Source organism: Pelophylax lessonae (assembly GCF_965119305.1).
Source record: "Pelophylax lessonae genome assembly, chromosome: 1".
Lineage (NCBI taxonomy): Eukaryota > Metazoa > Chordata > Amphibia > Anura > Ranidae > Pelophylax > Pelophylax lessonae.
Genome location: NC_138768.1, coordinates 847,825,736 through 847,846,263, shown reverse-complemented (window position 1 = coordinate 847,846,263; position 20,528 = coordinate 847,825,736). Strand labels below are relative to the sequence as shown.

The window sequence follows — 20,528 nt, the reverse complement described above, 5'->3', positions numbered from 1 at the left end:
ATTAACTCAATGAAAAAAATATTCCATAGATAAAAAAGCATGTTGTTGCATTCTGATTACATCATGAGTATTCACATTCACTAAACCAAACTGACAGTCCCAGGTGAAAGGTGTATGGCTATAATTAAGGCCATGTAGGTGAAATGTGCCAGTGGGAAGTCCTTAGATAAGTGAATACTCATGATGTCATGTAATATTTCCTGTGGTCCATTAGAATCAAGGACAGCTCCCTTCTTTTTAGCTAGCATCTGATCCTAAGGAAATGGTGGAAGCAACAGTTTTGGAGCGAGGGATGGATATATGTTCTAACGGTTAGTAAAAATATTGTTTGAAATAAAGATATTGTAATAGTTTTAAACACTGTAGACATTTTCTTTTAGATAAAGGTTCATGTCAGAAGTGTTCAGAAGATGAGTGGCCAAATGATAACAATCAGTGTGTACCAAAACCTGTTGAATTTCTATCTTACGGAAATGACCCAGCTCCTCTCACAGTCTCAGTTATTTCTGTTTTACTGTTTGTTAAAACATCCGCTATTTTTTGTGTCTTTATTGTATTTCGAGAGACTCCAGTGGTCAGAGCTAATAATCAAAACTTGAGCCTCATTCTCCTGGTCTCAATCATGTTGAGCTTCCTCTGTGTGTTTTTGTTTTTGGGTCGGCCTGGACCTTTCAGCTGCATGTTTCGGCAGACATCCTTTGGAATCATCTTTTCAGTGGCTGTATCTTCCATTCTAGCCAAAACTATTATGGTCTACATGGCCTTTAAGGCCACCAAGCCTGGAAGTTTCTGGAGAAAATATATTGGAGTAAAAATTCCAAACTGTTTGGTTTTTCTTTGTTCATTTATCCAGGTTTTAATTAGCATCATTTGGTTATTGACTGCCTGTCCATTTCCAGAAAGTAACACTGACCTATATCCTGATAGAATTATCCTCCAATGTAATGAAGGATCTACTCTGGCATTTTCCATACTCCTGGGTTACATGGGACTTCTAGCAGCTGTGAGTTTTTTTGTGGCTTTCCTCGCCAAAAATTTACCAGACAGTTACAATGAGGCCAAATACATCACCTTCAGCATGCTGGTATTCTGCAGTGTCTGGATCTCTTTTATCCCAGCCTATATGAATGTTACAGGGACGAACACTGTGCTTGTAGAGATATTTGCTATAATAGCTTCTAACTTGGGAATTTTGGGTTGCATATTTACTCCTAAATGTTATATTATCCTGTTGAGACCAGATTTAAATTCAAAAGGTAAATTGGTAAAACAAACCAAGATATGTGAGCTAATTAGGTAGAAATTGTTCTACAAAAAGTATCTGTCACAAAGATTAATTGTTTTTTTATTCAATAAAATTATGTAAACCATTACTTTGTTTTCTTCATTTCACAGATGATAGAGAAATATGCAATACTAAAAGTTACACTAAACAAACAAATAAGATATAAAAAGCAAATGGAAAAAAAAAAAAAAAAGAGTTTACATTTATTATGGACTACCTTTTTATAGCACCATTTAAGTTCCCTAATAAAGATCTATTTTCTAGTTATTTTACACTGAGGTGTTCTAGCAATTTTTAATATGTCACATCATTCTTTTATACATATAACCCTGAGCTAATTAGTTAGAAATTGTTCTACAAAAAGTAGCTGTCACAAAGATTTATTGTTTTTTTAATGCAATAAAATTTGTTAAACTATTACTTTGCTTTCTTCATTTCACAGATGATAAAGAAATATGCAATACTAAAAGTTACATTAAACAAACAAATAAGATATAAAAAGCAAATAAAAAAAAATAAAAAAGAGTTTACATTTATTATCGACTACGTTTTTATAGCACCATTTACATTTCCTAATAAAGATCTATCTTCTAATTCTTTTACACATATTTTTTTTTTTTTTATACATATAACTCTTTATTTATTGGATAAAATCATAATTGAATCCAGTTAATATGGTTACCTTTTCTGGATCACACTATATGCTTCCATTTGCTGAGACACTTTGTACTTGTCTCTCACTGTAAATCTGTGAATTATCCTTTTTTAATCCAGCTGTTGCAATATATTATTATATATTTACTCATATATATACTGCGTGTGTGTGTGTGTGTATATACTGTATATATATATATATATATATATATATATATATATATATATATATATATAATCCAATGGCTGCCACCGCACACAAATAAGTGATAAAAAATTGGCCCGGGTGCACAGCAGAGACTGCAGCGCATATAAAAAAAAAAGAGCGGCACTCATGGGTCTTGAAACGTGAACGCAGAATAATGGTTTTAATCAACGTTTCCATGAGGCACAAGCTCGTCTTCCTCACCTTCTTTGCCTTCCTGATTTTTCCCATACACAATACATGTTCACCATGCTTCCCTAGTCCAGCTCTGCTTTAGCATGGAAAGCCATAGATAACATGATAATATGTCATGCAGTTTTTTTTTCTTTGTTGTTGTCTTCACTGCCTAAGCTTTGTTCTCTTTATATATATATATATATATATATATATATATATATATATATATATATATATATATATATATATATATGTTTTGCATGTACGTTTGTTGTGGTTTTTTTTCTCCCAAATCTGGACAATTTCCCATGATTGTTTTTAGCTGGAACTTTGCACTTGTTGATGTCATCACATGTGGGTGATAATGATGGGAGGGGTTTTAGAGTATATATGTTGCGTTGCTTCATTTGTTTGTTATTCTGAGGAAGATGAGCTTGTGCCTCGTCAAAACATTGATTAAAACCGTTATTGTGCATTCACCTTTCAAGACCCATGAGAGCCTCTCTCTTTTTTGGTTTATATATACTGTAATTAAAAGAAAAAAATTCTGTCCAAAAAAATACTGATCTTTGAACCTGACCTTGACCTTTTTTTAAATTGAATTTGTTTTTATTAATTTCAAAGAGTACAATACAAATGAAAGTGCATAGTAAACAGCATATAGCAATATACAGATGTACATACTCTGGTAACACATTGTATATGTAGATACAAAACAGTATATGTCTGGTGAAACAAGAATAAAAAATAAACTGAAAGCTGAGGAACCAAGATTAACAGACAGGTTGAGATAACAAAAGGGAAGGAGATTCAGGGGGGTGAGCCAACCAGACTCAAGAGATACCTATGCCAAGCAAGGATTGGTAAAAAACATTTCAGAACTGATACACAAAGTGTTCATTTAAGTGCAAATCTGCTAGTCCAAAGTTGCCACTGGGAATCAAAGCATTTTCTCTGGCCTTGCCGAGTTGCCATCATACATTTAAACTTAAAATGAGTGTGGACAAACTCCACAACATCCGGTAACATGCGGCAAAAGAATCGGCTATCTCTGAGGGGTCCAGAATTTTGTGCTTAATTAGTGGGTGGATGAGATGGCTAATTTTGGTCTTGGATTGGTAGGACTGAACCCTATGAGCTAGGAACTTGCCTGCTCTATTACCGGAGGAGTAATGATTGAGTTTAAGATATTGTAGGTGGCTTTGATATTGGTCTAACAATAAGAGTCTCAGGTCCAGTCTCAGGGCAGAGATCCTATGCAATATTTTGGTGTCAGCATAAGCCTTATCTATACCTTCCAGTTGGCGTATTTCCAAGAGCAAGGTGTCTAGACTCTGATATCTTTGTTTTTGACCCGACAGCCGATTTGGATCAGAACATTACAAATAAAGGCCTTATGGGCACACCAAAGAGTGGAAGATTCAGAGACAGAAGCTGCGTTGGTCTCGAAAAAGTCAGCCAAATGTTTGGTTATGGTTGCAGGATGAGTCGGATCGTGGATGAGACGAGAATTTGCCCACCACGTATAAGATGGAGGAACAAAGTCTCCCTCTCGTATAACCACCGAAACCGGGGCATGATCCGACCATAGGATCAAATGTATACAGGAGGAAGAGACCTGCTGTAAAAGAGATTTGTCAACAATTATAGTATCAATACGGGAATATACATGGTGTCTGGCGAAGTAGAATGAGTAATAACGCTCACCAGCGTGTTGACACCACCAGACATCATTTAAATTACTACCATGCCATATAGACTGTAGGAGAGGGACAGAACATTTAGCTTTGGATGTAGTATCTAGCTCAGGGTCTGCAATGGCGTTAAAGTCCCCACACATAAGCAAAGAGCCTCTGCGGAAGGACTTCAACTTGTGCAGCAGTTTCCTAAAGAAGCATATCTGACCCGTGTTAGGAGCATATAGATTAACAATAGTAAATAATTTGTTATTTAATTCACAGACAATAATCAAGTATCGGCCATTTGGATCTTCATACTTTTCCTGTAAAGTAAAGGCTACAGAGTTTTTGATCGCTACTCCCAAACCTCTTTGTTTGGTAGAAACAGAGGCCAGAAACACATAGGGGAACAGTTTATGAGAGAACCTAGGAGTAGCCGAGGACTGGAAGTGTGATTCTTGGAAACAGAGAACATCCGCTTCAAGCTTAAGAGCGTCTTTCTACAATGCTGAACATTTAGCCGAATGATTCAGACCATTCAAATTGTAAGAGACAATCCTAAGCACCATGGTTTTGGAGGAAAGAAAGGAGTAAACAGTACCTCATCACGCTGAACCTCCAAAATGGCCAGTGAGAGTGGGGTATAATCAATGATGGAGCCCCCTTAGGACAACAGAGCCGACAGGAGTAGTAGTTCATTGTTGTACAGTAAGCATCTGCAAAAGAGATTCTTGAGAAAAGACATCTGAGGACAAAAAAACAGTCAGCAAAAGGTATCAATAGGAGATAAGGGGTGAGAACAGAAGAAGAAGGGATAAAAAAAAGGATCCATATGTGCATCCGTAAGCAGGTGATCTGCGCATTTGCACGGGGGGATTGAACGTGGAGGGGAGTTCCTGGGTGCCTCAGAAGGAGAGTAAAGATGAGATGTAGTTGCTGGAGATGAGCCTGTAAAGGTACATTCAAGTGTGGTTTTTCTTTTTTTCGGTGGGAAACCAGCTGCCGTTCCTCTGAAGCTTGAGTTGTAGGAGGGGGGGGTATTTCCTGGACCTTCCTGCGGAGGGACAATATCCCAGGTGCGTAGCCAATGTAGGTCCTCTTCCATGGAGGAGATTACCATGGATGTGCCTTTATGCGTGACAGTCAGTTTGGTAGGGAAACCCCAACGGTAAACGATATTATGGTTGCGCAGGGCTTTCGTGATAGGAAGGAGATTTCTGCGCTTCATCATGGTATATTTTGACAAGTCCGCAAAAGCTTGGATAGTGGCATAGCTAACTGAGTTGCGTGAGTTTTTGCAGAACTCCCCCATAAACTGATCTTTTATGTGGTAAAAGTGAACCCTCATCAAAACATCCCTGGGGACACTATCTTCCAAGAAAGTGTAACGTTCATGCGTTTTTGTTAGTGGATGGATTTACAGCTGCAGAATTATTACACTCAGTAGCCTTGTAGAGATTCTGTTGAACAAACATATCCAACTCTCAGGACTTCATCACAGTGTACAGCCTGTTATGCAATATACATATACTCAATCAGATGTTTAATAGAGGGATAGAATATATGAGAATGTATAGATGAGAGACAGGCTATTGTATGGTGAGCACTAAGAGTAGTATTAGGAAAGTTGCAGGTGATGGTAAAGCAGATAGGTTCTGATGTCAAGTATAGTGCAGATGGTAAGAGGACACAGATGGTGTATACTTAGACAGAGTAACCTAGTGCAAGGATAGTTGAAGGTAGTCCCAAGAGCTAACTGTCTATGCAGATGATAGTGAATAGATAGATACAGATAGTCCTGGTAATTGCAGTAGATGACAGTAGGAGATTGGTTAGTAAGGAATCCCCTGTGGGGTACTTATCACTTAGATAGGTTAGTAGTAACAGTGTCCTTAGAGAGAGGTGATCCCGTAGCGAGATACGGATCAGCAGCGAGGTTCCGGCTTCAGTTCAGCAAAGGGAAATGTCAGCAGCTCCGACTTCACAGGAGAAGGTGCGGTGAACATGTGGTTTGAACGAGCAATGAGTGAGAGAAAGCCGGCAATTGAAATAGCCGCTCATAGCGGCGCTCAGCAATGATGTCATCCGGTCTTAAAGGTGTATGCGTCTCTTGGATAACAAGATGGGACGCAATTTAGTAAGAGAGAAATATGGAACAAGGGTACCAGAGGTACCAGAACATTACAGTACCCCCCCCCCCCTTAAGGCCGGCTCCGGAAGGCCTCTAGAACTGTTTTTTTTTGATATTTCGAGTGGAAATTGCGAATCAGTCTAGGGGCATGTATATCGGAGGTATCCAGCCAGGTGTCATCTTGGGGCCCATAGTTCTTCCATCGTACAAGATACTGGAGTCTTCTTCTATGGAAACGGGAATCCAAAATCTCTTTTATCTCAAATTCTTCTCCACCTTCCACTTGTACAGGAGGTGGAGGTGAGATAGTAGGCCTTATTCCTTAGTTAGGAACATGGGGCTTCAGTAGCGACACATGGAAGATGGGATGTATCTTGAGGTCTGTTGGTAATGTGAGTTGTACTGCAGCTTTTCCAATAAGCTTCTCGATTGGGAAAGGTCCCAGAAATAGAGGACCACGTTCTTTACTAGGGATTTTTAATATCAGATTTTTTGTAGAAAGCCAAACAAGATCCCCAATGGCATATTGGGGAGAGGGTTTCCTACGGAGGTCGTAGTAGTTCTTTTGTTGGCTATGAGCATGGGATATGGTATTGTTGAGTAATCCCAGAGAATCCTTTATCTGGGCAAGATAATCAGATGCCACTGGATTACTTGATGGCAAGATACGTGGAGGAAGGAGTGTGGGATGAAACCAATAATTTAGGTAAAATGGACTTTGTTTAGTAGTGCTATGAGTCGCGTTGTTATAGGCGAATTCCGCTAGCGGGAGGAGATCTGCCCAATCGTCCTGTAGATACGAAGTATAGCAATGCAGATACTGTTCAATGCACTGGTTAACACTCTCTGTCTGTCCATTGGTCTGAGGGTGGTAGGGAGAAGTAAGTTTACGCTCTATTCGTAGTATCTGACATAGAGCTAGCCAAAACTTTGAGATGAATTGTGAACCACGGTCAGACAGCAGTGTTTTTGGAATACCATGTAACTTAAAGACATGTTTCACAAGCAATTCCGCTGTTTGTTTGGATGAAGGTAGTTTTCGGATAGGAGTGAAATGTGCCATCTTGGTCAGATGGTCCACTGACACCAAGATGGTGTTGAATCCTTTGGAAGGTGGTAGTTCCACTATGAAGTCTAAGGATACCACTTCCCACAGAACCTGGGGTATTGGTAAACGACAAAGTAACCCCGATGGTTTCGTGTTGTCAATTTTAGACCTTGCACAGATATCACAAGATGAAACGAACTTGTTTACGGTTGTCTTCATGTCTGGCCACCAAAACTGCCTAGTAAGTAGATTGAAAGCTTTAGTCATACCCATATGTCCTGCCATAGGTACATCATGCGACAATTCCAAGATCTTGGTTCGCATAGTAGGGGGTATGTATAATTTATCGTTGTAGTAGAGGAAGCCTTCTGCGTCAGTAGTTAGTTGTGGTGGAGGTGAGTCCAGTCCTATGCTGTGCAAAATCTCTTCCTTCAGGGAGCGAACGACACCGATAATACGTTCAAGTGGTATTATAGGAACTGAGGGAACCTCGGTACAATCTTTCTCGGCTAGTCGTGAAAGTGCATCCGCTTTTTTATTTTTGTCTGCGGGCGTGTAAGTCACTAAAAAATTAAATCTCAGAAAGAATAACGACCACCGTACCTGTCGGTGGGAAAGAGTTCTATTAGTCTGAAGGTATTGAAGGTTTTTGTGATCAGTATATATCAGGATTGGCAATCGAGTGCCCTCAAGTAGATGTCGCCAATTCTCTAACGCCAATTTTATGGCTAGTAACTCCTTCTCACCTACTGGGTAGTTCACCTCGGGGCTGCTTAATGACTTTGAGAAGAAAGCAACTGGGTGAAGAGGTGAGGTGTTTGTTGGTCGTTGTGAGAGAACTGCTCCTACTGCCATATTTGACGCATCTACCTCCAAGATGTATTGAAGGGATGGGTCTGGATGGCATAGTATGGGGGCAGTAGTAAAGCTTGATTTCAGCAGACAGAATGCTCCATTTGCTTCTGTTGACCAATTAAATGGTTTCTTCATGCTTGTGAGTTGTGTGAGAGGTTTCACAATCGCAGAGAAGTTCTTAATGAATTTCCTATAGTAGTTAGAGAATCCTAGGAACCTTTGTAATGCTTTGCGAGTGGTTGGCACAGGCCAATCCAGAATGCAGGATATTTTGCTCATGTCCATTTTGATTCCATTTTTAGATATAATATATCCTAGGAATAGTACTTCCTCTTTATGAAACAAACATTTTTTTGATTTAACATATAAGTTATGTGCAAGTAGCCTTGACAACACAAGTCTCACATGTTTTATGTGCTCAGGTAAGGAATGAGAATAGATAAGTATATCGTCCAAATATACTACAACACAAACATCAAGCAAGTCTCTGAATATCTCATTTATAAACCGTTGGAAGGCTGCGGGAGCATTACATAGCCCAAATGGCATTACAAGGTACTCAAACAGTCCGTATCTGGTTCTGAATGCCGTCTTCCATTCATCCCCTTTACGGATTCAAATTAAATTGTATGCCCCTTTTAGGTCCAATTTTGAAAAGAAAGAAGCTCCACGCACCTGTTCGATAAGTTCAGGAATAAGAGGTAAAGGATAACGATCCTTTATTGTAATGGCATTTAATTGTCTGAAATCAATGATAGGCCTAAGGCTAGAATCCTTATTGCGGACAAAGAAGAGTCCAGCAGCAGTGGAGGAAGTAGAAGGTCGGATGAATCCTTTTGCCAAGTTCTCATCCAGATACTCCTTAAGATGAGAGAGTTCATCCTGCAAGAGAGGATAAACATGTCCGAAAGGCAACTTGCTATTAGGGAGTAGATCGATACAACAATCATAGTCCCTATGGGGAGGTAGCATTTGAGCGTTTTTCTCAAGGAAAACCTCAGATAAATCCTGATAACACTTGGGTATAATGTCATCCGGCACTACAGACAGGATCCTATCGTATGTGGGGAGATTACACGTCGTTTCACAATAGTGAGAAGAGAAGGCTAGCGTTCTTGTTTTCCAATCGATGATTGGTTGATGTATGTGTAACCAGGGAAGTCCCAAAATGATTGGAAAATGTGGTGAAGTTAATACATCAAAGGCGGTGGTCTCCACATGAGACTCGTCAGCAGTTAAAAGGAGTGCCTGTGTCTGACTGGTGATAGGACCAGAGGATAAAAGGGTACCGTTAATAAAACTAACAGGGACAGGTTTGGGTTTTGAAACAATAGGTATTTTATTAAGGGAGACAAAACAAATGTCAATGTAGTTTCCACAAGATCCTGTGTCGATCATAGCCTTGGTGGTGATCCTAGTTTGGTCCCACTGCAATGTTAAATGAACAAAAAGATAAGGATTAGAAAAGGAAGTTGTGAGTCCCCCTAGCAAGACATTTGAACACTCACCCTCTTTTCTGCGGACAAGGGGACAGCCGCTTATCAAATGATTCAGGGATGCGCAGTACATGCAAAGATGTTCGGTTTTCCTCCTGGCACGTTCAGAAAGGGTCAGAGGTGGGCGTATCATTCCTACTTCCATAGGAGTAGGGTCAGCAGGCAACATCCGAGAAGGACTGGAAAATGGTGAGCCCATCTTCTCAGCCTTTCTTTCTCGTAGTCGTCTGTCAATATTGATACTGGTCTGTATCAGTCCCTCTAGAGTGCCAGGTAAATCCGCTCGGGCGAGCTCGTCTTTAACGGCCTCAGATAGGCCGAGTCTAAACTGCGTTTGCAAAGATGTGTCGTTCCACCCTGAATCAGGGGACCATCTTTTAAAATTTGCCACGAAATCTTCAACAGGTCTCCTTCCTTGTTTTAAGGCCCGTAATTGGGTATCAGCGGTACTCTGCTTATTGGGGTCTTCATATAAACTAGCGAGTTGTGCTAGAAATAAAGGGTAAGAATTAAGGAGTGGATCATCCTTTTCAAAGAGAGCGTCTGCCCAGGCCCGGGGTTCACCCGTTAAATAGGAGATGACGGTACAAACCTTAATTTGGTCAGTGGTCTAGGTTAGAGGTTTTAACAAAAAAAGCAATCGACATGCATTTTTAAATTCACGAAATTTGCTCCGATCACCAGAAAACACTAGAGGAGGGTTTATCTTAGGCTCACGGGGCTGAGCAGCAGAAAGCTGTGTGAGACGGCCAACCTGCTGTCTCAAGGTCTGATTTTCGTTTTGTACCTCTGTAAGCGCAAGGATCAATGCATCTACTTGCTGTTTTAATTGTAGTACATGAGTAGGTAATTCTGCTGAATCCATATTTTTTTAAAGGCTCGTTCAATCTGTAACGTTCATGCGTTTTTGTTAGTGGATGGATTTACAGCTGCAGAATTATTACACTCAGTAGCCTTGTAGAGATTCTGTTGAACAAACATATCCAACTCTCAGGACTTCATCACAGTGTACAGCCTGTTATGCAATATACATATACTCAATCAGATGTTTAATGGAGGGATAGAATATATGAGAATGTATAGATGAGAGACAGGCTATTGTATGGTGAGCACTAAGAGTAGCATTAGGAGAGTTGCAGGTGATGGTAAAGCAGATAGGTTCTGATGTCAAGTATAGTGCAGATGGTAAGAGGACACAGATGGTGTATACTTAGACAGAGTAACCTAGTGCAAGGATAGTTGAAGGTAGTCCCAAGAGCTAACTGTCTATGCAGATGATAGTGAATAGATAGATACAGATAGTCCTGGTAATTGCAGTAGATGACAGTAGGAGATTGGTTAGTAAGGAATCCCCTGTGGGGTACTTATCACTTAGATAGGTTAGTAGTAACAGTGTCCTTAGAGAGAGGTGATCCCGTAGCGAGATACGGATCAGCAGCGAGGTTCCGGCTTCAGTTCAGCAAAGGGAAATGTCAGCAGCTCCGACTTCACAGGAGAAGGTGCGGTGAACATGTGGTTTGAACGAGAAATGAGTGAGAGAAAGCCGGCGATTGAAATAGCCGCTCATAGCGGCGCTCAGCAATGATGTCATCCGGTCTTAAAGGTGTATGCGTCTCTTGGATAACAAGATGGGACGCAATTTAGTAAGAGAGAAATATGGAACAAGGGTACCAGAGGTACCAGAACATTACAGAAAGATGGTCAAGGGAGCCGATGGATTCTATCAATAAGGATTTCTAAGTGGACAGCTGATGGCAGGAATTCTGTGATAAGATCAATAGCATATTGACGCAAGCCGTCGGGGCCCACGGATTCAGGAACCCCCCGCAGCTTGACATTATTCCTGCGAGAGCGGTCCTCTAGGTCAGCAACTGTTGCTTTAAGCCAGTCCACTTCATCAATTTAGTCATTATGGGACCACTCTGTCCCCCAACTCCCCAAGTTCTTTCCTAAAGCTCTGTTCACATGTCAGCATGTCATTGTGGAGAGAGGTGTGGAGAGAAAACAGCATCACTTTCATAGTAGTGCCCAGGATGGGTTGATTGGTAGTGGGGAATGAGTTAATGGAGGCAGTGAGTTCACTGGTGTCATCCAGAGTTATATGACCTCTGTCAGTTTCTAGGCTTGATCCATCCTGGGCCTAGATTTAGCAGGGCTACAAGACAGCGGGTGGAAGCTTGAGGAGAGGCTTTTGAGGGTCCCTGCGGGGATTTTTTTTTTGGCATGCTGGGGCCTTTGGAAGAGGATGATGACTCTGCAGACATCGCAGGAGAGCGGCAGCCGCTGCAGTCGCCATATTGGGCCTTCTCCTGCCCGGCGGGAAGAAGTGCTGCAGCTTGCGGGGGTTTGAGGGCTCTTTCCGCTTGCGGGGCATGGTGGGGAGCTGAGCGTGGTCTACAGAGCAGGTAGGGACCTGGCAGGGCTAGATGGCTCACCTCTAATGTTGCGGTTTACCCGGCACCTATGCGGAGCTCCTCAGTTAAGCCGCCATCACGTTGCGCGGTAGCCACGCCCTATGATCTTGACCTTTGACCCTGATTGACCCAACCACAAACCTTGAGACTGATCTAGATCAAACCTTGATCTAGGCATTTTTTGTACTTTTGTATTTTACTTTTTTCATTATTTTTTTATTTATTTCTTTTTTTACACACTTTTTTTTCTCTGCAAGGAGAGAGAGATACAATGTATCTCTCTCCTTCATTCACAGAGAAAGAAAACACGGGGGTGGGCTTCACAGTGACTGATCACAGTGATAGCCAATCAGAGGCTATTACAGCGATCAGGTGACCTATAATCTTAAGTGCAGCCCACTCCCAGAACAAAGGGAGATACTCAAATATGCGGCCCCGTGGAAAAAAGCCCAGTCTAGTCGCACCACATATTTGTGTTACATCGGCATCAAGGGGTTAATTAATGCAGACTCCTCCATCTAAGGTCTAAAGGTGGGTGACAAAACAGCAGCATACGCTGATGACATGCTGTTTCTCTTGAAATGTCCCCACACTACAATACCCAATCTGATGAGAGTTTTTGAGATCTACGCCTATGTCTCAAACCTAAAAATCAATTATTCCCAATTGGAATCCTTAAACCTTACCCTTTCACAAGAAACAATAACTTTATTAAAAACAAACTGCCCTTTCAAATTGAAACCCTGGTCTTAAAATATTTAGGCATCTGGTTAACTTCCTCACTTAGACACTTACTCGCTATGACAGAAACTTCACGCCTTTCTTAAAAACAATTGACAAGGATCTGAACTTGTGGAACAAGAAGTATTTCTCATGGTTAAGTTGTGCTGTCATATTGAAGATGTCCGTTCCCAAGCTGCTATATCTATTACACACCTTACTGTACGAATATATATTTTAAACAGTTTCTTCCGAAATTTGAGATCCTTACAAACCCAATTCTTTTGGGCAAAGAAACCGCTTAGAATTGGACACCAATTAATCACAAGACCTATGGCATCTGGAGGGATTAGTTTACCGGATTTCAAAAATATTACTTTTGCTCATCTAACCATAATTATAGACTGGCACTGTCATAGCTCTAGCAAGGACTGGGTCCAGCTTGATTTCAATAAAGGTACAATTTTCCCATGGATTCTTTGATCTTTGGGTCTAGCCCAGTTAAAGAGTCACCCTCGGGGGGCGTGGCTTGGCACATGGAGCTGTAGGATGTGTTTTCCCTCAGCTCCCGGACCTCTCAGCTCTACAGGGCTTTCACCCTCCAAGAAACCCTACCATCACTGCCTGAATGGGGGTGAATAAACCCGGGGACAAGAAGGGAAGGAGTAGAAGTTGCCCAGGAGGCAATTTGGGGCACTTCTTTACCTGTTTCTCAGGCGTGGCCCAGCACCGGCCGGAATCCAAGATGGCACCGGTGCCTCCTTCCCTGGCCCACTCTGCGTCTGCCCTGGATATCCAGATGAGCTCCTGTGCATGACACACATCCCCTGGGGGGTCCATATCAATCCGCCAGGTGCTCCAGGAGAAAATCACATACTTCCCTGGGCTTAGGGGATGAATGGGACATGGAATCTTAGCTTAAGTCCCTACACAGCTATATCAGATCTCTGCCCACTAAAGCAGACTTTGAACACTGTATTAAGAGGATTGAAAATACCTACAGGCAGGAGATCTCTGAGCTTAAAAAGGACATTGGGATCCATATTGAGGATATAGAAAACACCACAGATGGCCTTTGCAGTGCTGTTCAATCACATTAGGAAATACTCAATACTCATTCTGTTATGCTGCAGCAACTCTCCTACCAGCAGAATGATACAGACAATAGAAATCGCCGCAATAACATAAGAATCTGTGGGTTACCTGAATCTGTGGAACCAAAGGATTTATCCATGGCCGTGACTGCAATCTTTAACCAACTACTACAAAAACCAAAGAGTGATCCCATTGAACTGGACCGTGTCCATAGGACCTTGTGTATATTGAATAGCGGAATAGAAAAAAGGATATAAAACGGTGTATCTCACACGTACAAACACAGACTAGGCCCCGATTACAATTTTTTGTACCCTAAAGGGAGGATGAGGAAGAGGAGTAGGAGGAGTTCGGAACAGGAGGCAAACTGAAGCGCCCTGCAATCCTTGGCAGTGGAAGGAGATGCGCCAAACAAATTTAAAAGGTGTATCTCACACGTACCGATACAGACTATGCCGTAATTTAATTTTTTACACTCCAAAAGGGTGTATATTGAATAGCGGAATAGAAAAAAAAATATAAAACGGTGTATCTCACACGTACAAACACAGACTAGGCCCCGATTACAATTTTTTGTACCCTAAAGGCAGGATGAATAGAAGGAGGAGTTCGAAACAGGAGGCAAACTGAAGCACCCTGCAATCCTCGGCGGTGGAAGATGCGCCCTAAAAATTTGGAAGGTGTATCTCACACGTACCGATACAGACTATGCCGCAATTTAATTCTTTTTACCCCAAAGGGTGTAGATTGAAGGGCGGAATAGAAAATATGATATCAAAAGGTGTATCTATCTCACACGTACAGACCCAGACTAGGCCCCGATTACAATTTTTTGTACCCTAAAGGCAGGATGAGGAGTAGGAGGAGTTCGGAACAGGAGGCAAACTGAAGCACCCTGCAATCCTCGGCGGTGGAAGATGCGCCCCAAAAATTTGGAAGGTGTATCTCACACGTACCGATACAGACTATGCCGCAATTTATTTCTTTTTACCCCAAAGGGTGTAGATTGAATAGCGGAATAGAAAAAAAATTATAAAACAGTGTATGTCACAGGTACAAACACAGACTAGGCCCTGATTACAATTTTTTGTACCCTAAAGGCAGGATGAGGAGTTGGAGGAGTTCGGAACAGGAGGCAAACTGAAGCACCCTGCAATCCTCGGCGGTGGAAGATGCACCCCAAAAATTTGGAAGGTGTATCTCAAACGTACCGATACAGACTATGCCGCAATTTAATTATTTTTTCCCCGAAGGGTGTAGATTAAATAGCGAAATAGAAAAATTTTTATAAAACGGTGTATCTCACACATACAAACACAGACTAGGCCCCGATTACAATTTTTTGTACCCTAAAGGCAGGATGAGGAGTAGGAGAAGTTCAGAACAGAAGGCAAACTGAAGCACCCTGCAATCCTCGGCGGTGGAAGATGCGCCCCAAAAATTTGGAAGGTGTATCTCACACGTACCGATACAGACTATGCCGCAATTTAATTATTTTTACCCCAAAGGGTGTAGATTGAATAGCGGAATAGAAAATATGATATCAAAAGGTGTATCTATCTCACACGTACAGACCCAGACTAGGCCCCGATTACAATTTTTTGTACCCTAAAGGCAGGATGAGGAGTAGGAGGAGTTCGGAACAGGAGGCAAACTGAAGCACCCTGCAATCCTCGGCGGTGGAAGATGCGCCCCAAAAATTTGGAAGGTGTATCTCACACGTACCAATACAGACTATGCCGCAATTTAATTCTTTTTACCCCAAAGGGTGTAGATTGAATAGCAGAATAGAATATATGATATAAAATTGGTGATTTTTCAATAGCACATGTGAACACAGCAGTGTCTTATGTTTTATGTCACGGTCAGCTCTGCAGCAGGCTATGAAGGGAAAAAAAAAATTCCCCTTTAAGTTTGTAATTTTTAAATAGCAGATTAGTACAGACTATGCCACAATTTAATTTTCTTTTAACCCAAAAGGGTGTATATTGAATAGTGGAATAGAAAAAAGTGTATAAAATTTAAAACCACTCAATAGCACATGTGAACACAGCAGTGTCTTATGTCACGGTCAGCTCAGCTCAGCAGCAAGCAGGCTATGAAGGGGAAAATTCCCCTTTAACTTGATTTTTTAATAGCAGATTAGAACAGCAATCTGTAGTGAAATATAGCTGAACGCTGCACACAACAGACTGATAAAAATAGATTTTTTTCTCCCTCCTCCTCCTCCTCAGTGGGCTCAAGTGAGGGCAAAAAGATTGTTCACTGCACCACCCCCCACACAGCAAAATCGATGTAGACTGTCCCTGCCTAATCTCTCCAGCCTGTCCCTAAAATGCTCAAAAAGATTGTTCACTGCACCACCCCCCACACAGCAAAATCGATGTAGACTGCCCCTGCCTAATCTCTCCAGCCTGTCCCTAAAATGCTCAAATAACTGTCCCTGCCTACACTCCGACCTGTCCCTGCATTCTTTTCGGGCACAATTTTTCACTGTCTGTCCCTAATCAGCAGCCAGCACATATGATGTGTGCTCTCTCCCTAAACTACAGCAGAATGACGCGCCGCGCTGTGGCTCTCGAACTTATAAAGACATGGGTCACATGCTTCAGATGGCCAATCACAGCTACTAATACATTAGTAGGCATGGCTGGGATGGCTTAAGGCACACCAGTTAAACGCTTGTTGATTGGCTGTTGAAAGCTCGCCATTAAAAGCGCGCCATTACATACAAAACAGGAAATAAAATTACCGAACACAGATTTTAAACCCGAACATACAGTAAAGTTTTCGGGTCCGTGTTCGGGTAATAAAAATCCAATTATTCGGTACGAACCCGAATAATACAGTCCGTGTTCGCTCAACACTAGCCAGGACAGTTCAAACACCAATTTTCCTGTGGTGAATTCTGTTAGGTTCTTTTTTTTTCATTCAGCCCACAGGCTGCATAAAAAAAAAAAAAAAACCTACACTATATGCCAAACAAGGACCAGCAATGTACTGGTACGTTGCTGGACTTTGAGTGGTTATACCAGGATGATGCGTGCAGATTTAGGCATCATCTTGGTATAGTTTTTTACAGGCAGCAGTCGGCTTATATGTAAAAGCAATCCTAGCGGATAATTGGCCGCTAGATTGCTTTTACATGCAGTGAGAGGGGACCCCCCCCTCCCGCCGCCTTCCGCAGTTCTGCTCGGGCTCTCCTGTCCCACCGGTTAACCCGAGATTGCAGTCGGTGGTTCAGTTTTCTAACCATAGAGCTGATTGGAGATGAGAATGGCTCCAATCATCTCTATGGCCTAAGATACCGGAAGCTACAAGCATTTCATGACTTCTGTTTCGCCAGAAATAAACAGCGCCATTGGGAAATTGGGAAAGCATTTTATCACACCAATTTTGTTGTGGTCAGATGCGTTAAGGTCAGAGGAGATATTTAGAGTCTAAAAGACCCCATTTTTTTTAAAAAAAAAGAGTACCTGTCACTAGAGATTGCTATCATAGGGGATATTTAAATGTACTGTGATAACAATAAAAATTATTAAAAAATAAAAAATAAAGGAAAGGTATCAAAATAACATAAAAAAGCAAAAAAAAAATAAGCCCCCCCCTTTACCCGATGCTTGCACGCAAATGCGGACGCAAGCGTTGGTCTAGTGTCATATGTAAACCGCAATTGCATCATGCATGTGAGGTATCGCCGTGAACACCAGGTCGAGGGCAGTAATTCTTACAGTAGACCTCCTCTGTAAGTCCAAAGTGGTAATCTGTAAAGAGTTTTAAAGGCTTTTAAAACCGTACGTAGTTTGTTGCCGCTGCACGGGCGTGCGCAATTTTTAAACCATGTCATGTTTGGTGTCTATGTACTCAGCATACGATCATCTTTTAAATTTTATCAAACAATTAGGAATTATATAGTGTATTTCTGCATTAAATATAAAAAAGTGTTTTCTTTTCGCAAAAATTGCGTTTGGAAAATCTGTGCGCAAATACCGTGTGACAAAAAAAAAATGCAACATCCACCATTTTGTTCTGTAGGGCCTCTGCTTAAAAAAATATATAATGTTTGGGGGTTCAAAGTAATTTTCGAGTAAACAAAAATATTTTTTCATGTAAACAATAAGTCACAAAAAAGGCTTGGTCTTCAAGTGGTTAGAAGAGTGGGTGAGGTGTGGCTAAGATTGAGCATAAAATGCCAGGACAGTTCAAACACAAAATGACCCCTTTTTGCAAAGTAGACACCCAAAGCTATTTGCTGAGAGGCATATTTAGTCCATGAAATATTTTATATTTTGCCCTAAGTTTCAGGAATATGACAATTTGTTTTTTTTTTGTTTTTGTTTTACACAAAGTTGTCACTAAATGATATATTGCTCACGCATGCCATGGGTATATGTGAAATTACACCCCAAAATACATTCTGCTGTTTCTCCTGAGTCCAGGGATACCACATGTGTGAGACTTTTGGGGAGCCTAGCTGTGTACGGGACCCCAAAAACCAATCCCCACCTTCAGGTTTTCTAATGGCGTAAATTGCTTATTTTACCTCTGAACTACCTGTCACAGTTTCAGAGGCCCTGAGATTTCAAGATAGCACAACCCCCCCCCCCCCAAATGACCCCATTTTGCAAAGTAGACACTCTAAGATATTTGCTGAGAGGCATGGTGAGTCCATGAAATATTTTATATTTTGTTTCGGGAAAATTATTATTATTTTTTTTTGGTTTTTTTTTTTACACAAAGTTGTCAGTAAATGATATAATGCTCACACATGCCATGGGTATATGTGAAATTACACCCCAAAATACATTCTGCTGCTTCTCCTGAGTACAGGAATACCCCATGTGTGAGACTTTTGCAAAAAAATGAAAAATGGAAAATGAAGAAAAAAAAGGAAAATGCATTTTTTTCCTCTTTTTTCAATTTCCAAAACTTTGTGACAAAAAGTGAGATCTGCAAAACCCTCAACATGCCTCTCAGCAAATAGCTTGGATTGTCCACTTTGCAAAATGGGGTCATTTGGGGGGGGGGGGGTTGTGCTATCTTGGCATTTCATAGCCTTTAAAACTGTGATAGGTAGTAAGGAGTGAAATCAACAATTTACGCACTTGGAAAGCCTTAAGGTGGCGATTGGTTTTCGGGGTCCTGTACGCGGCTAGACTGCAAAAAAAGTATCACACATATGGTATCCCCATACTCAGGAGAAGCAGCAAAATGTATTATGGGGTGTCATTTCACATATACCCATGGCATGTGTGAGCAATATATCCTTTAGTGATAACTTTGTGTAAAAAAAAAAAAAAAAATATATATATATATATATATATATATATATATATATATATATATATATATATATATAATAATTTCCCTGAAACTTGTGGCAAAAAATAAAATATCCTATGGACTCACCATGCCTCTCAGAAAATAGCTTGGGGTGTCTACTTTCCAAAATGGGGTCATTGGGGGGGGGGGGGGGTTGTGCTATCTCGACATTTCAGGGCCTCTGAAACCGTGATAAGCAGTGAGAAAGTACAATGAGAAATTGACGCCCTCTGAAATTCTGAAGGTGGTGATTGGCTATCGGGGTCCCGTACACAGCTAGGCTCTCAAAAAGTCTCACACATGTGGTATCCCTGTACTCAGGAAAAGCAGCAGAATATATTTTGGGGTGTAATTACACCTATGCAATTACACCAATTACACCAATGGCAATGGTGAGCAATATATAATTTCAATGACAATTTTTTGTAGAAAATTTTTCTTTTTTTTTTTTAGTCATTTTTCAAACACCTGTGACAAAAAAATTTAATTTTCAATGATCTCAACATGCCTCTCACTACATTCCATTCGATGTCTACTTTCCAAAAAGTGGTAATTTTGGGGGGTTTTGTACTGCCCTGCCATTTTAGCACTTCAAGAATTGAGATAGGCAGTCAGAAATTAAAGCTGCGTAAATTCCAGTATTTACACCATAGTTTGTAGACGCTATAACTTTTGCACAAACCAATAAAAATATGCTCATTGAGAATTTGTTTGTGAAAGACATGTAGCTAAATACATTTTGTCCAAAATATATGACAAAAAATGAATATATTGGATATTTTTTAACTGTCAAATTAGAAAATGTCAATTTTTGGCAAAATTTTTGCTCTTTTTTTAGTAATATCGCAAAAAATAAAAAGCACAGAGGTGATCAAATACCACCAACAGAAAGCACTGTTTGTGGGAAAAAAAGGACGTACATTTTGGGATTTGAATAGGTAACGCACGGAAAATGTACAATATTTTGGGTAGTATTAACATTTTGAAGGCCGCATTTTTACCCGGCCATGAGAGGTAGAACTTCTGGATTCTGAGAGTGTCCTGAGTTGTGGAGGCCAGTAGGGGAAGAAAATTAGCCTTGAACAGGGATGTCGTGGAGGCAGTCAGTTTAATGCCCAAATAGTCCATGGACTCTTCCTGCCATTGATAATGTACCAAACTCCGGAGCCGTGCCCGGAGCTTGGAGTCCACTGCAACTCCAAGGAGATTAGATTTAAGCTCATTCACCTTGTAGTAGGAGACTGATTGAAATTCCTCTAGTATGTGCCCAACATGTGTCAATGATGTCTCAGGGTCTGTGCAAGTCAATATGACGTCATCCGCAAACAATGAGATGACATGAGGGGTTCCTCCAACACATATGCCCGCCACCCCAGGGTGGGATCTAACCCTCTCAGCAAGGAGCATTGCAAAAATAAGTGGTGATAGTGGGCACCCTTGACGCGTG

At 41.0% G+C, this 20,528-nt stretch overlaps 1 protein-coding gene across 1 annotated transcript; it reads left to right on the top strand.

Annotated features, from left to right (window-relative positions):
• Positions 1-262: 262 nt before the first annotated feature.
• On the top strand, positions 263-1,300 carry LOC309566122 (vomeronasal type-2 receptor 26-like; the record flags this gene model as incomplete). The annotated part of the gene is made up of 2 exons (XM_082271177.1): positions 263-311; positions 381-1,300. 2 exons carry the CDS (start codon positions 263-265, stop codon positions 1,298-1,300), a joined length of 969 nt encoding a protein of 322 aa, XP_082127303.1.
• Positions 1,301-20,528: the final 19,228 nt, after the last annotated feature.